Below are 16,785 nucleotides of genomic sequence, written 5' to 3'. Positions count from 1 at the left end.
CTGTTTGCTTTGCTAATAAGCCCTCAAGACTTTTTTTTCCCTCTGAAAATTTGAATTTTGTAGATGAGCTAGGAGGAAAAACTGAGAAGATACATTTAGGAGGGATAAGTGAGCCTTTATAGGAATCCTTCTTGAGACAGCCACAGAACATTCCAGCAGAAAGGAGATTAGGCCTGTCAGGACCATACTTCAAAAGCAAGTCAGTACTACCACCCCTTGTCCTACAGTCCCCAAGATACTACTCCAATGCCTCCACTACATTCTCGGGCAGTGCATTTCTGTTCACTAGGGAATCAAGCTTCTCTTCACATTATTGCTTATTTTTTTTGCTGACCACCATAAATCAGGGTCTGCTATTCCCGAACCTTTCACCAGTGGGAACAGTTTCTCTCTGTCTACCCTGTTTAGACCCATGATTTGATAGAAGTAATCAATCTTCTCTCAATCTTATCTCTGCCTAGAGCAGCTCCAGCTTCTCCAATCAATCCATGCAGCTCAAAACCCTCACCCTAGAATCATTCTCAAAAATATTTTTGCACTTTAAAATCTTCACATCCTTCCTAAAGTTGAATGCCCAGAATTTGGCAGAATACTCCGTCTGAGATCTGACCAAGGTTTAATAAAGATTCATCATAACTTCCTTGCTTATGTGCTCTGCACCCCTTTTATAAAGCCCCAAATTGTCATGCCGAACTTATAAGGAAAGGCAGTACTTAAAATGGAGAGATGTTACATTCCTTAATTTAACAGCTTCTCCATTTACAGTGACTTAGTAATAACACCTCTGGTAATGACAAGTTGAATAGTTAAGTAGAGATAACATTTGCATAAATATTCAAAGTAGTATTTAAATACATCAGCCACAATGAAGATGCACAACAAATAATAATAATTAATTGACTGCCTGATTCAACCATTTTTAGAAACAACTATTTTATCAGATCATGGTCACAGATAAATACGAAAAACCATCATAACTAACCTAAGATCTTGGACACTTTCGCCAAGCTTTTCCAAGAGGAATTTGATGTCATCAGCAATATCTTCATCATCATATTTCTGCTGTTCAAGGTTCTCCAACTGTTTAAGGACTTTGCACTGAATCATTGCAAGTGCATATTCCTGATGGGTTTCTCTTTCTGCAGATTTTTCCAGAAGATTCTGATAAAGTAAAAATGTTCAATATTTTACTCATATTTAAAAGGTTTCAGAAGTACAAGTCAAACATAAAAAGGGATAATGCAAGAAATATCAATAAAAATGATTGTATTATATATACACAAACATGTAATATTAAAATGTATTTGATTCAAGCCTGTTTAATCTATAGTTAAGGATCAAACCCCAAATTCACTTCATCTCAAATTACATTTTTCCCCCCTAGCTACAATTTGGCTAGCATCACCTTATGACAGCCTTTCTACTGCTGAAATCCTTATCATGTTTTGTTACTCCAGTGCTTCTCTGGAGGAAGAGTGGCACAGTGGCTAGCACTGCTGCCTCACAGCACCAGGGACTCAGGTTCAATTCCTGACTTGGGTCACTGTTTGTGTAGAGTTTGCACATTCTCCCCATGTCTACATGGGTTTCCTCCAGGTCCTCCGATTTCCTCCCACATTTTAAAAGATGTGCTGGATAGGTGCATTGACCTGAACAGGCGCCGGAATGTGGCGACTAGGGGAATTTCACAGTAACTGAATTGCAGTTTTAATGTAAGCCTTGTGACTAAAATAAATTTTAACATTTCTTGATCATTATCCTTTGCTTATCATCCAAAAATGAGAATACATCCAAGACGCAAGCTGTTTTATACTAGGCCTAATATGTATACTACATCATAAATCCTTGCTCTACCTTTAAAGCTCAATAGTATTGTTCCACTGTCTTTATAATCTTTTCTAAACCTACATATCCTTCTTCATTCTTTTGTCTTCCAACTATCTGTCCTGGTTTGGTATTGCATTCTTCTCAAATGGGAAGATGGTTAGATTCAGCAAACTCAAAATAAAAGTTAGCTAATAAGAATTATTGCAACTTTCCTGATATCAGAACTAAAATGTACTTCCTTAGTCTTACACCACATTCCCTCATTTTTATCGGCTTAGATAATCTAAAAACGTGTTCAAGATTTACTTCTCCAAAAGTGTTCAATATCCAGTTTACTTCTGTAAACCTTCCCTCCTAGTTCTTCCATTTGAAAGCTCAACTATTCATTTACCCAATCTTCCCTGTTTTCTTCATTTAACAACATTTTCTATTGTGCTGTTCTTTTACAGGTTTAGTCCAACTCTTTGCTAATCCACCTCTGACCCACCTGACTTTCCCATGCAATATTCGGTTTCATTAGAAACAAAAAAATGCTGTAAATAAACAAGTCAGTCGTCATCATCAGTAAAAGAGGGAGACACAATAACATTTGTGTGTTCAGTCATACTTTAGAAGTTTGTGTGCTACCAGTTCATATCAGTACTTACCTTGCAAGCAACTAGTTCTAACCACATCTAACCACCCTGCTCCCATATTTCAACATATTTACCTTCAATATACTATCATATTGAATCTATAATTCGTTTCATCTTCAGCCACTAACTCAGGTGAATTCCAAAGCTGCACAATTGTGAGAAGGTGTTTCTCCTGCTTTCTTTCTTTAAAATCTTGCATAACGCCATAACTTCTGAATAGCATGCTTCAATCAACCCCACACTTTCTTTACATTATTTAGACACCAGATTGTTGATCATCTGTGTTGCTTTAATAAAAATTCCATTAAATACAAGATGCCATCTTTGATTTCTTTGTAAACTTAAGTCTCAAATTTCATTGTTCACTCATAACAGGGACTGTAATTATTTCCATTTTTTAAACCAATACGTATTTCTTGCCAACAGTGATTTCCATCCATTTAATGAATTAATCACATATTTTAGTATCATCTGTAAATTCCAATATCATCCTCAGTCATGTACAATCCAAATCAATTTTATATACAATGAACAGAAGAGGCCACCTCATCAGTTGGAAGCCAATACCCACTGCACACATTGTAAAAAAAACTGATCTTAATTCTACAATTTTTATTTCTCCAATCATTTTCATAAAATCACTACAGTGCAGAGAGGGGCCATTTGGCCACTGAGTCCCCACCAACAACAATTCTACCAAGGCCCTATCCCCATCTTCAACCTGCTAATCTCCCTAACACTAAGGCAATTGAGTACAGCCAATCAACTTAACCCGCATATCTTTGAACCGTGGGAGGAAACCCATGCACAAAGGGGAAGAATAAGCAAACTCCACATAAAAAATCACCAGAGCCAGAATTGAACTCGGGTCCCTGGTGCTACGAGGCAGCAGTGCTAACTATTATTCCATTGTGCCACCCTGGTTTCAATCCTACCCCTCCAATTCCATTCCATCAAATATTATCTTGGAAGGGGAAGGAGAAAAGGAAGATGAGAAATGGGAAAAAAAAAGGCAAGGGCATTAAATATATTTTTGACTGGGGGCAAGAATGTCCAGCACCAACATTGCCTCACGAGCATCATCACTGGCAAAGCTGTCTGAATCGTGAAGAACTTATCTGCTAGGTTGCGCCTGCTGCATGTGGAGAGAGATAAACATACTCTAACTTGCCCTCAATAATCTGATTGTTGCAGATATATCTATCCATGGTAGCAATGACCACTAACCCAGGCCTTTCAGATACCAAGTCCCACCTTTACACTGAGGATGCCATCCATAATGTTGTGTAGAACACCACTTTGCTAAACAGAATTTAGAAGCGATCTAGCAGCTTGAAACTGGGCATCCATGAGGCACTGTGGGCCATCAGCCATAACAGTGGAATTGTTTTTAAACCACATTCAGTAATCACATAGCCCAACATTTTCTTCAAATTACCATCACGACAGGAATATAAACTGGTTCAACTTGAGTCAGTATGCCAGGAGCATACCTAATAATGAAGCACCAATTTATATATGTGGCTTACTGTGGTATGCATCAAAGCAGCCATGAAGATCAAAAGTTTGGATATCCTTCATAGCATCCCTACAGTGCAGAAGGAAGTCAGTCAGCCCGCCCATCGAGTATGCACTGACTCTCCAAAAGAGCATCTTCTGACACAGGCACACTCCCTGCCTTATCCCCATAATCCCTCCACATTTACCACGACAAATCCATATAGCCTACACATCTATGGATTCTAAGTGGCAATTTAGCATGGCCAATCCACCTAATCGGCACATCTTTAAACTGTGGACACACAGATATAGAGAGAACGTGCAAACTCCAAAGAGTCACCCAAGGCTGGAATCGAACCTGGGTCCCTGATGCTGAGAGGCAGCAGTGCTAACTACTATGACACCATGCTGCCTAACTCATTTTCCATTAAAGGTCTACTACATGGGAAATGTTGTGTTACTGAAATAAAAGCAATTTAAAGTTAGAACAAAAAAAGGGAACTGGAGTAGACCACACAGTTCTTTGAGCCTGCTCTCCTGTTAAAAAGAATTTTTACATCTCTTCCAGTTTTCTGCCCCCGATTCATATTCCTTGATTACTTAAGTGCTCAATCTACAGGACTCAGTTTTGAATATAGTCAACTGAGGAAAGAATTCCAAAGCTTCAATGCTCTGAGTTAATAAATTTATTAACTTCAAATGGCCAAACTCTCACCCTGAGGCTATGACCCTTAGTTTTAGACTCTCCAACCAGAAATAAACAGCCTCTCTGCATCTACTGCTGTCAAGCTGTAAGAATTGTATGAGGGACAGGAATGGTTGTCAGAAGTTCCAGGGTATAGATGTTTCAGTAAGAGGAGGAAGGTGGTAAAAGAGGTGGAGAAGTAGTATTATTAACCAAGGATAGTTTAACAGCTGTTGAAAGGCAGTCCAAGGGGAACCTGCCAAGGTAATATGGGCTGAAGTTAGAAATAGCAAAGGGGCGGTCACATTGTTAAGAATTTTCTATAGGCCCCCAAATAGTAATAGAGCTGTGGAGGAGGAAATGGCAAAGCAGATTATGGATAGGTGTGGTGGTCACAGAGTACTTATCATGGGTGACTTTAACTTTCCAAATACTGATCGGAACTTTTACAGGTCGAATAGTTTGGATGAAGCAGTTTTTCTACAGTGTGTGCAGGAGGGTTTCCTGACACAATATGTGGATAGGCTGACAAGAGGTGGGGCCACATTGGACTTGGTACTGGGTAATGAACCGGGTTAAGTGTTACTTCCAAAGAGCACTTTGGAGATAATGATCACAATTCGGCATCTTTCATTATTGCAACGGAGAGGGATAGGGCCATATGGCAGAAGGTTTATAACTGGGGGGTGGTGGGGTGGTAATTATGATGTGATTAGGCAAGAATTAGGGAGCGTAAGATGGAAACAGGAACTGTCAGGGAAAGGCACAAATGAAAAGTGGAGCTTGTTCAAGGAACAAATACTGCATGTCCTTGCTAGGTACGTCCCTGTCAGTCAGGGAGAAAATGGCCGAGTGAGGGAACCATGGTTCACAAAAGAGGTTGAATGTCTTGTTAAGAGAAGAAAGGAAACATATGTGAGGGTGAGAAAACAAGGTTCAGTTGGGTTGCTTGAGGGTTACAAGGAAACAAGGAATGAGCTAAAAGAATGACCAGGGTGAGGTTAGGGCCGGTCAAGGATAGTAATGGGAACTTGTGCATGGAGTCAGAAGAGATAGGATAGGTGATGAATGAATACTTTTCTTCGGTGTTTACCAAGGAGAGGAACCATGTTTTTGAGGGCAAGTGAGAGATACAGGCTGATAGGTTGGAAGAAGTAGATGTTCTGAGGGAAAACGTATTAGCAATTTTGAAAAACCCGAGGGTCAGATGGGATATATCCTAGGATTCTTTGGGGGGCAAGGGATGAGATTGCAGAACCTTTGGCTTTGATCTTTGGGTCCTCACTGTCCACAGGGATAGTGCCGGAGGACTGGAGAGTGGCAAATGTTGTTCCTCTGAAAGGAAATAGGAATGACCCTGGTAATTGTAGGCCGGTTAGTCTTCGGTGGTCAGTAAGTTAATGGAAAAGGTTCTGAGGGACAGGATTTATGACCATTTGGAAAGATGCAACTTAATTCAGGATAGTCAGCACGAATTCTTGCCTCACAAATTTGATTGAGTTCTTTGAGGAGCTAATCAAGTGTGTAGATGAAGGTAATGCAGTTGATGTCATAAACATGGATTTTAGTAAGGCGTTTGATAAGGTTCCCCATGGTAGGCTCATGAAAAGAGTAAGGTGGCGTGTGATACAGGGGAATTTGACCAATTGAATAAGTAACTGGACATCTAATAGAAGACAGAGGGTGGTGGTGGATGGAAAACTTTCAGGCTGGAGACCAGTTACCAGCAGTGTACCACAGGCATCAGTGCTGGATCCTCTACTATTTGTGATTTTTATTAATGACTTGGAGGAGGGGGAAGGGTGGGTCAGTAAATTTGCTGATGGCACCAACGTTGGTGGAGTAGTGGATGAGATGGAGGGTTGTTGTAGGCTGCAAAGAGGCATTGATAGGATGCAGAGGTGGGCTGAAAAGTGGCAGATGCAGTTTAACCCTGATAAGTGCGAGGTGATTCATTTTGGTAGGACAAATTTGAATGCAGATTACAGGATCAACAGCAGGGTTCTGAGGAATGTGGAGGTACAGAGAGATCTTGAGGTTCATATCCACAGATCTCTGAAGGTTGCCACTCAAGTGGACAGAGCCATGAAGGCCTATAGTCTGTTAGCGTTTATTTATAGGGGGTTTGCATTTAGGAGCTGTGGGTTATGCTGCAACTGTACAGGACCTTGGTGAGATCACATTTAGAATATTGTGCACGGTTATGGTCACCTCACTATAAGGAGGACATGGAAGCGTTGGAGTGCAGAGGAGATTTACCAGGATGCTGCCTGGTTTGGAGGGTAGATCTTATGAGGAAAGGTTGAGGGAGCTCGGGCTTTTTTCTTTACAGCGGAGGAGGACAAGAGACAACTTAACAGAGGTTTACAAGATGCTGAGGGGGATAGATAGAGTAGGCGTTCAGAGACTATTTCCTTGGGTGGATGCGGCTGTTACTAAGGGGCATAACTATAAGGCTCATAGTGGGAGATATAGGAGGGATGTCCGAGGTAGGTCTTTTACGATAGTGGAGTCAGACACTTTAGGAACTTTCAAGCAGTTACTGGATAGGTACATGGAGCACATCAGAATGATAGGGAGTGGGATAGCTTGATCTTGGTTTCCGACAAAGCTCAGCACAACATCGAGGGCCGAAGGCCCTGTACTGTTCTATGTACGTTGTTCTATATATTTTAATCAGATCACTTCTCATTCATCTGAGAACATAGACCTATTTTACTCAAATGTTCCTCACAATTCAGCTATCTTCTCTGAGGAATCAACAGATGTTGCAAACTCTCTTGAAGCAAGTTTTTCCTTCCTTGGGCAAAACAGCTATAAACTGCACATGATTCTCCAATGCAGTCTCACCAATGCCCCATCAACCACATCAAAACTCCTTCACGCTATTGCTATATAAAACTCTAACACATTATTTGCTTTCCCAATTGTTTACTGATTATCGTATGCAATTATATGTAATGCTACAGGTAAAAGATATTTTGCTGATTAGCCAATGACTGGAGTCCAAATACAAAAGAATCCCGACAGTGCAGGAGGCGGCTATTTGACCCACCGAGCCTGCATTGACAACTGTCCCACTCTATCCCCATAACCCCACAAATTTGCCCTTGGCACTAAAGGTTCATTTACCATGACCAATCTAACATGCAAATCTCTGGCGTGTGAGAGAGGAAACCCACGCAGAGAGAACGTGCAAACTCACCAGTCACTCGAGGCCGGAACTGAACCTGGGTCCCTGGCACGATTAGGCAACATTACTAACCACAGTGTATTTGCACATTTAGTTTTCTAAATGATACATCATTGCATAATAAATAGTGAAGTGCAGAATCTGTCCCCTACTTTTATTAGCAAATTAAAATACTACATAAGAAAGAGTGATGTACAGTTGCTTAGGAGTTTTATCTAGATTGGTAGCTGCTCATAAATCCTAAAACCATGTGGGGACAGGCCCGGTTATGAAGGTTAGCAGAAACTACTGAAAATAACTGGCTTTTTAAAAAAATGCTGCCTTTAGGCAAAGATTGCTCTGTTGTCATCGTTATTGCTTAGAGTCAAACATGATACAATGAAGTGCAAATAGGACAATACATATGGCTTGAGATATTTTTGTGAAAACGTGTCCAAAGCAAAGTTCCACACATCAACACATTGCCTACATTGTGAATTCATTGGATAACATGTAAAAGTATTACATTGCAAATTATGCTAAAGGTACAGCCATTTTTAAACTGGCCACTTAAGGCAAGGAATTCTAATTGTTGCAAGTGAAAAGGCAGCTTGGATCACAATTTTTTGTTTTCATTTGTTTTTCAGATGCAAGAGTTGCAGGCAAGACCAGCATTTGTTGCCTATCCCTTAGTGCCCTTGAGAAGTGGACAGAGTTGCATTCTTGAACTGCTGCAATCCATGTAGTGCAACCCACCAACAGTGAAGGTAAAGTAATATGGTTCCAAGTCCAAATGTTATGCGGTTTGAGGGGAACTTGCACGTAGTGATAGTCTCATTGGTCTGCTGCTTTTGCCCTTTTCTAGGTATATAAATTGAGGGTGTAGGTGTGGCTAAAGGACCTTGATTAGCTCCTGCAATGCATCACGTAGATGGGGAACAAAGAAATGCCTGACCAACTAAATATATACTTTGGTTCTGTCTTCACATAGGAAGACAAAATATACCAGAAATAATGGGGAACACAGGGTTTAGTGAGAGGGAGGAACTGAAGGAAATCAGTATCAACAGGGAAATGGCGTTGGGGAAACTGAAGGCTGATAAATCCCTCAGGCACTTAAGGAAGTGACTCTAGAAATAGCGGGTGCATTAGTGGTCATCATCCAAGATTCTATGATCTCGAACAGTTCCAACAGATTGGAGGGTAGTTAATGGAACCCTACTATTTACAAAGAGGTAAAGAGAAAACAGGGAATTATAGACCAGCCTGACATTGGTAAAGTGGAAAATGCTAGAGTCCATTATAAAAGATTTAATAGCAGAGCACTTCAAAAACAATGGCAGGATTGGATAGAGTCAGCATGGATTTACAAAATCATTCTTGACAAATCTACTGGAATTATTTGAGGATGTAACTAGTAGAGTCAATGAGGGGGAGCTGTGGACGTGGTTTATTCAGAAAGCTCATGACAAAGATCTAATAAGATCAGTGCTAGAACCCCAGCTACTCACAATGTACATGATTTAGATGTAATAATAAACTAATAATAAAATATATCTCCAAATCCACAACGATACAAAGCTTTGACAAAAGGGTCATCTGGACTCAAAATGTCAGCTCTTTTCTCTCCTTACAGATGCTGCCAAAGCTGTTGAGATTTTCCAGCATTTTCTCTTTTGCTTCAGTCTGATTTGCCCAAGCTGAGTGAGTGGGCAAATGCATGCCAGATGCAGTGTAATCTGGATAAGTGAGAGGTTATCCACTTCGGTAGCAAAAAATGGAAGATATCTGAATAGCTATAGATTGAGAGGGGGGAATTTGCAACAAGATGTGGGTGCCCTTGTACACCAAAGTTTGCAGATACAGGAAGCAGTAAAGGAGGAAAATGGTAAGTTGGCCTTCATAGCGAGAGGATTTATGTGCAGTAGCAGGGATGTCTTTATGCAGGACTTCGGCGAAACCACACCTGAAATACAGCATGCAGTTTTGATCTATTTATTGGAGGAAGGGTGCTCTTGCTATAGAGAGAATACAGCAAAGGATTACAGGACTGATTCCTGAGATGACGTATGAGGAGAGTTGAATCAATTGGGATTATATTCGCTGGAGTTTAGAAGAAGTGGGGTGATCTCACTGAAATCCACAGAATTCCATCAGGACTAGACAGGGTAGATGCAGGAAGAATATTCCCAATGGCAGGGGAATTGAATCCAAAACCAGCGTTCACAGTCTAAGGATAGAGGGTAAACCATTTAGAACTGAAATGAGTGGTGAGTCTGTGGAATACTCTGCCATAGAAAGCAGTTGAGGCCAAAACATTGCATGTTTCGAAGAAGAGATTAGATATCTTGAAGCTAAAAGGATCAAAGGATGTGGGGGGAAAGCAGGAATAGTTTTTAAGAATTGGGGAAAATCAAGATTAAAAATTGAAGTAAGATAGGGAACTGATTAGAGGCAGATGGCTGGAGAAATGGTATGCAATTTAGTTTAACGGCAGAAAACTACTGTCTTACAATTGTGACCAGAGAAAACAATGGGGCTAAAGAAGCAATGACTTTAAAGTGGAGAGATAAAGAAATTTACACATACCTGCCAGGAGCTGACTCCAGTGGGGGATAAAATCAAAAGCAAAATAATCTGTATTCCCAACATTCCAGTTGGAGAGCCATCACAAGCCACTGGGATCAAGACGCTTTGTCAACCACCTGTTCATTCTCTCAAATCAGTAGTCCACTGTCATTTAGTATGGGTCGTTATAATTCTCCTGGCTTTTAATGAAAGACATTTTCTCCAAACTGTTGCTTCTTAATAAACTATGTTAAAATTACTTACTTGGCAGCTTAGCTTGGATATCTGTGGTGCCCAAACTCAAAATCTTACTATGTTCAGAAAATTGATAAATATGCTAGGTGGACCAATTACTTTCTCCTGCACAAAATGATATAATTAAGAACATAAGAACATTAGAAGTAGGAGCAGGAGTAGGCCATCTAGCCCTTTGAGCCTGCCCCGCCATTCAATAAGATCATGGCTGATCTGAAGTGGCTCAGTTCCACATTCCCACTTTCTCCCCATAACCCTTAATTCCCTTGCCTACCAAAAACCTATCTACCCGTGACTTAAATATATTTAGCGAGGTAGCCTCCACCACTTCAATGGGCAGAGAATTCCAGAGATTCACCACCCTTTGAGTGAAGAAGTTCCTCCTCAACTCCGTTCTAAACTCCCCCCCCCCCCCCCTTATCTTGAGGCTGTGCCCTCTAGTCCTGCTGTCCTTTGAGCGGGAAGAATCTCTCTACCTCTACCCTATCCATCCCCTTCATTATACTTATACATCTCTATAAGATCCCCCCTCATCCTTCTAAACTCCAACTACAGACCCAGTCTATTTAGTTTCTCTTCATAGTCCAACCCCCTCATCTCCGGTACCAGCCTAGTGAACCTCCTCTGCGCTGCCTCCAAGGCCAAAATATCCTTGCACAAGTGCGGCGACCAAAACTGCACACAGTACTCCAGCTGCGGCCTCACCAGTGCCCTGTACAGTTGCAGCAAGACCTCCCTGCTTTTATATTCTATCCCCCTCACTATAAAAGCCAGCCTTCTTGATCACCTGCTGCACCTGCAGACTGGGTTTTTGCGACTCATGCACAAGGACCCCTAGGTCCCTCTGCACCGTAGAATGCTGCAGCTTTTCGCCCTTTAAAATAGTAATCCCTCCTACTATTATTCCTGCCAAAGTGGATAACCTCACACTTGCTAACATTGTACTCCATCTGCCAGGTCCTCACCCACTCGCTCAGCCTATCTAGATCCCTCTGCAGATTTTCCACACCTTCCGCACAATTTGCTTTTCCACTCATTTTTGTCTCATCAGCAAATTTCGACACCCTACACTCAGCTCCCTCCTCCAGATCATCTATATAAATGGTAAATAGCTGAGGCCCCAGCACCGATCACTGAGGCACTCCACTAGTTACCAACTGCCAATCAGAATTGAATTAACATCATTACCCATTCCTCAGAGCAGGTGCACTACATATAATTTATGTTTGTTAGCAAAATAAACAGTTAACATTAGTTAGAATAGCTTCCAAATGTGGGTTAGGATAATGGACAAGGGGGAAGTACAAAACTTTATTGATGGAAATCTGATTTTGTTATCTTCCTCACATAATCCTCCAAAATTTACACTTTTAATAAATACCTGTATGGAAAATAAATAGAACTGTTTTTGGTACCAGTTTGTTTTAAGATGACACTCTGTGCAAAGGACTAACAGAAACACCTCATCTTGAAAACTTTCAAAACTCAGACCAGCAGAACAAAATTCTCCTGATAGTAACTCATCTGCTCTGCCGTGAAGGTGTTCCACAATTCTGTAAGGAGGGCATCACTTAATGATAAAAAGATGCCTAAAATGTATATTATGTTAACTGCACTATCAAGATGACTCTTGCATACATACCCTGAATGTTGCCAGAATGATTCTTGTAACTTTTTCCTTTACAGATTCTTGAAGAATATCTGATAAGGCTGGAACAATGTTCAATCTGCGTAAATATTCGCACAGTTGTGGACTGAAGGCCAGTAACCAGAAGGAGAAGATCATTTGATACTGCAGCTGGAAGCCACATTTATTGGTTATAACAGCTATGATGCTGTAGGGGGGGAGGGGAAGGGGTTAGAAAGACAAGCTTTTAAAATGTCTTAGTTCAAACAAAAAAAAACAATCCATTCAAAATAGCTTAAAAATCCATAGCATGGAACCTTCCACTGTAATATTTTGAACGAGAATCAAAATAAAGATTTTGAATGCAGAAACACCGAAGTTTGTTTGAACAGTGTGTTACAGAAATAACAAATCAAAATATTTCATCTACATTGAGAGATTAGAAGTTTACAATAGTCTATCCATGTCCTGAACTAGTTTTTGTACTAACATGCAGGAGAAAGCCCAGCAAACCTACTTTAACAATTTTATTCTCATCTTTGATCATTTTTTTTCTGAAAAGGAAACATCTAACCCCCGGCAAAGGGAATGCAATATAAATTCTCAAAAATATTATAAATCAGAACATGTGCCATTGATGATCTACAAAAACATGACATTTTTAAAGATTTTTCTAGATTTGTTCAAGTAAGATTTTCTCAAAAATGGAACAGATTTTTCTGTATACATGCAATAATCAAACTTCAAAAAAATGGGACTTCCCAAAAGGCTAACGTGAGAAATTAAATTACTCTCACACTTGGTCACTTTTTTGAAGAGTTGGGAGTTTCGTGTTAAGGCTTGGGAGAGTGGGACCTAAACACACCAGTGAACCTGGTTCCAGATTGCTCAGGCACCATTTAGCCAGGAGCTCAATCTCAGTGCACTGAGACACCCCCCCATGGACATCGGGACTCCCACCCCATCTCATTGGTGGCATATTCCCCCAGTTCCTCCGTGACATGCGTCACCGGTATTACAGCCCCTACATCCCCTGACATCATGACATAGAAAATTGGAACAGAAGGCCATTCAGCCCTTCAAGCCTGCTTCATGATCATAATGAATGGTGGAGCAAACTGAAGGGACTGAATGGCCTCCTCCTGTTCCTATTTTCTATGTTTTCATGACCGCCAACATTCTCCCCAGATACCCGACATGATCCATCCTTGCAGATCCCTCCCCCCACATAGGCCCTGTCATAGCTCCTACCCATGGCACTGCCCTTGGTACACTAGCCCGACATTTAGGCATCTTCAGGATGATCGCAATCTGCACCTGGCATAGCAAGGTTGGAGAATTGCCCCCAAGGAGACCAATACTGTGTACTGGCCCAAATGTGGTCTCAACATTGCCCTGTAAGACTGAAATATAACCTCCCTATTTTTGGAATCAATTCCCTCACAATAAGCGATAACATTGAATTACTTTTTCTAATTACTTTCTGTACCTATACCAGCCTTTTGTAATTCATGTACTAGGATCCCTAGATCCCTCTGCATTCTCTCACAATTTAGATAATAAGTTTCTTTTTTATTCTTCCTGACAAAATGGACAATTTCACATTTGCCCACATTATACTCCATTTGCCAGGTTTTTGCCCAGTCACCTAACCCACGGCTTTTTGTAGCCTCCTTATGTCCTCTTCATAATTTACTTTCCTATTCTGTGTCATCAGCAAATTTAGCAACCATCCCTTCAGTCCCTTCATCCAAGTTATTCATATAAATTGCAAAAGGTTGCAGCCTCAACCCTGATCTCTGTGGCACACCACTCGTCACATCCTGCCAGCTCAGGTGGCTAGACAGCTGGTTCAATTCTCATACTGGCTGGGGATCCTGTCCTTGGATTTTTTTCTTTATCACTGGAACGTCTACTCTGCGTATTCTCAAATATCCCTATAAAAGTCTGCTTGAGCATATTTTCCAGTTTGCTTTAGCTAGTTCTGCTTTCATGCCCTCACAATTGCCTTTATTCAAGTTTGAAGTACTGGTCTCAGGCAAACTCTTCTCTCCCTCAAACTGAATGTAAAATTCAATCATAGTATGATTGCTATTATCTGAAGTGTGGACAATATCAGGTCTGCTCTCTGGTTAGTTCCAGAACATATTGTTGTAAGAAGCTATCCTGAAAACATTCTAGGAACTCTTCACCTTCCCCACCTTTTCCCATCTGATTTTTCCAATCTACACAAATTAAAATCACCCATGGTTATTACAGCACCTGTGACAAGCTCCCATTTTTTTCTTTTTTTCATAGTCTGCCCCACCAAGTGATTACAATTAGGAGGCATGTACACCAGTGCCACAAGTGATTTATCATTTCTCATCTCAACCCTAACAATCTGAACATCCTGGTTTCCTGAATTTAAGTCATCCCTCCCTAATGTGCTAATATGTTCATTAATTAAAGAGCTATCCCTCCACCTGTTCTTAACTTCCTGCCCTTACAAAACATCACGGACCTTTCAACATTCAGCTCCCAATCTATGCCATCATGTAGCCATGTCTCTGTAATAGCTATCAGATAATGCTTATACATTTCTATTTGTACCATCAGTTCATCTGTTTTGTTTCAAATGCTGCATGCAGTCAGATACAAAGTGTTAAGTTTTGGCCCTTTATTATTTCTAGATTTACTCAGATTTGCAGTCTATCCCTTCCTGTGATAGTCTGTTAATTTCCCATATTAGTGCTTATCTCTTTTACCTTCTCTTTACTCTACCACATCTTTCCAAAAGTGATCAAAATAGCCCCCACTATTTAGTTTAGAACTCTCTCTGCTTCCCTAGTTATGTGCCTCACTAGAACATCAGCCCAGGCACGGGTCAGGTGATTGTGATGATTTTATACATTGTCAATGATAAAAGCGATTAAAAATGGGGTCAATTCAAGGCAAGCCAACATTTGTAAAATACAAGACAGCAGAGTGGATAAATTGGTCAGCTAATTATTGCTATTTCAAACTCACTATCATCTCTTTTTCATCTAAACTTGCCAGCTGATTTGGCATTAACAACAGCATGGAGCATGGTTTATGATCATGGTTATTTTTCCAAGAACGTTTGGGCCATCGAGGATTTCCACCTCCACTTGGAAGGGGAATTCCCACTTCTGACAGCTGCAGGCCTACAACTCTTTAGTCCCAGCAGCGCCACAGTTGCCGTTGGGGCTGGACAATCAGATTTTGTTGGAGCCAGACCAGCAGATCTTGGCAAGGAGGTTAGGGACCAACTATAGGAGGGTAGGTGATACTGTGGGGGTGCAAGAATTGGACAGAAGGTAAAATACCAACAGCAATAACTTACAATGAACATGACACCCAGCCACGCCGCTCAAATTTTCTTTAACTGTTCCTTTCTCCGCAGATGCTACCAGGTTTGCTGAGCATTGCTAACGTTTTCAGTTTTAGTTGCAGATTTCTACCAGCTACAGTATTTTACTTCTGTATAACTGTCAGTTGAGTATGAATGCATTTGCTTCCAGTGATCAAGCAATTAGCTGCAATACATTTCCTCAAAAACACTAATCACGGAATATGTAAAACCCATCATACAGACTATATGACCAATTTGCACAGAATAAATTAGTGTACTTAGAAATTCTTACCAGTTCACCCCATCAGCTTCTACCCAGGCAAAACGATATTCATTGATTCTTAGCATTAGCTGCAGACAACCTGCCACACACTGAACATACTGGGAGCTCTGAAATTAAAAGAAAATTATAAGTGATCAAAATAACATCGCTCAGACCATGCCTTGAATTGAAATTAGCATTGACATAAGAACATAAGAACAGATCATCATCTTTCTTTAAACTGCAAAATCATTTCTTTATTGTTGGGCAATAGCAGTGTACCTTGATGGACAGAAGAAAAAATGATCTGAGCCAACAAAAGAATGCAGTTTTAAAAAATTCCATTTTTTTGGCATTTCCCAATGTTGATGTGATTCAAGAACCCAAAAAAAAATTGAAATCTTCGCTGGGGAGGTCAAGTATTAATGATGTATGCTAAAGCATCTCTGTCACAAATTGAGTTTACACTAGATGTTTCCTTAATTTCAAAATCACCATCCTAAAAGAGAACTCAATGCTTGCTACTGTCAGGAGTAAAACTTAGACAATAAAAAGTAAATGATAGCCATTTCTGTTCCGATGAAAGCTTGTTGTCCTGAAACATCGACTCTTTCTTCTTTCTACAAAGGTGGCCTGATCCGAGGATTTTGTTTTTATTTCAGATTTCCAGCATCCACAATATTTCATTTTTATTTTAGTGTTTATTCACTGCTCTTTCACTTCCAGGAATGCCCACTTTGAGCATTTTGGCTCTCCTCTCCAACAGGATTCCCATATGTTTATTTAACCTTGTGCACCTGCATTGCTTTCACTTCTCATGTTTGATCAGGTCACTACCAAAACTCATGTTCAGGGTCACATCTCCCTTCTCTCGCTCTGAATTTTTAAAAAAATACAGA

General features: G+C 40.5%; 1 protein-coding gene across 2 annotated transcripts in view; it reads right to left on the bottom strand.

Moving 5' to 3' along the window:
• atp6v1h (ATPase H+ transporting V1 subunit H) overlaps window positions 1-16,785 on the bottom strand; it is a 101,339-nt gene that overhangs the window by 27,211 nt on the left and 57,343 nt on the right. For both annotated transcript variants that reach the window (XM_080194229.1, XM_080194231.1), the window contains 3 exons: window positions 15,917-16,014; window positions 12,285-12,477; window positions 983-1,161 (listed from right to left, as the gene is read on the bottom strand). In XM_080194229.1, the coding sequence (XP_080050355.1) occupies window positions 983-1,161; window positions 12,285-12,477; window positions 15,917-16,014 (470 nt within the window). The remainder of the gene's footprint in view (window positions 1-982; window positions 1,162-12,284; window positions 12,478-15,916; window positions 16,015-16,785) is intronic.

Source organism: Carcharhinus amblyrhynchos, chromosome 8 (genome assembly GCF_965287045.1).
Source record: "Carcharhinus amblyrhynchos chromosome 8, sCarAmb.v2.hapA, whole genome shotgun sequence".
NCBI lineage: Eukaryota > Metazoa > Chordata > Chondrichthyes > Carcharhiniformes > Carcharhinidae > Carcharhinus > Carcharhinus amblyrhynchos.
The sequence above is the reverse complement of the archived record's forward strand: the minus strand, read 5'-3'. Positions and strand labels throughout refer to the sequence as shown.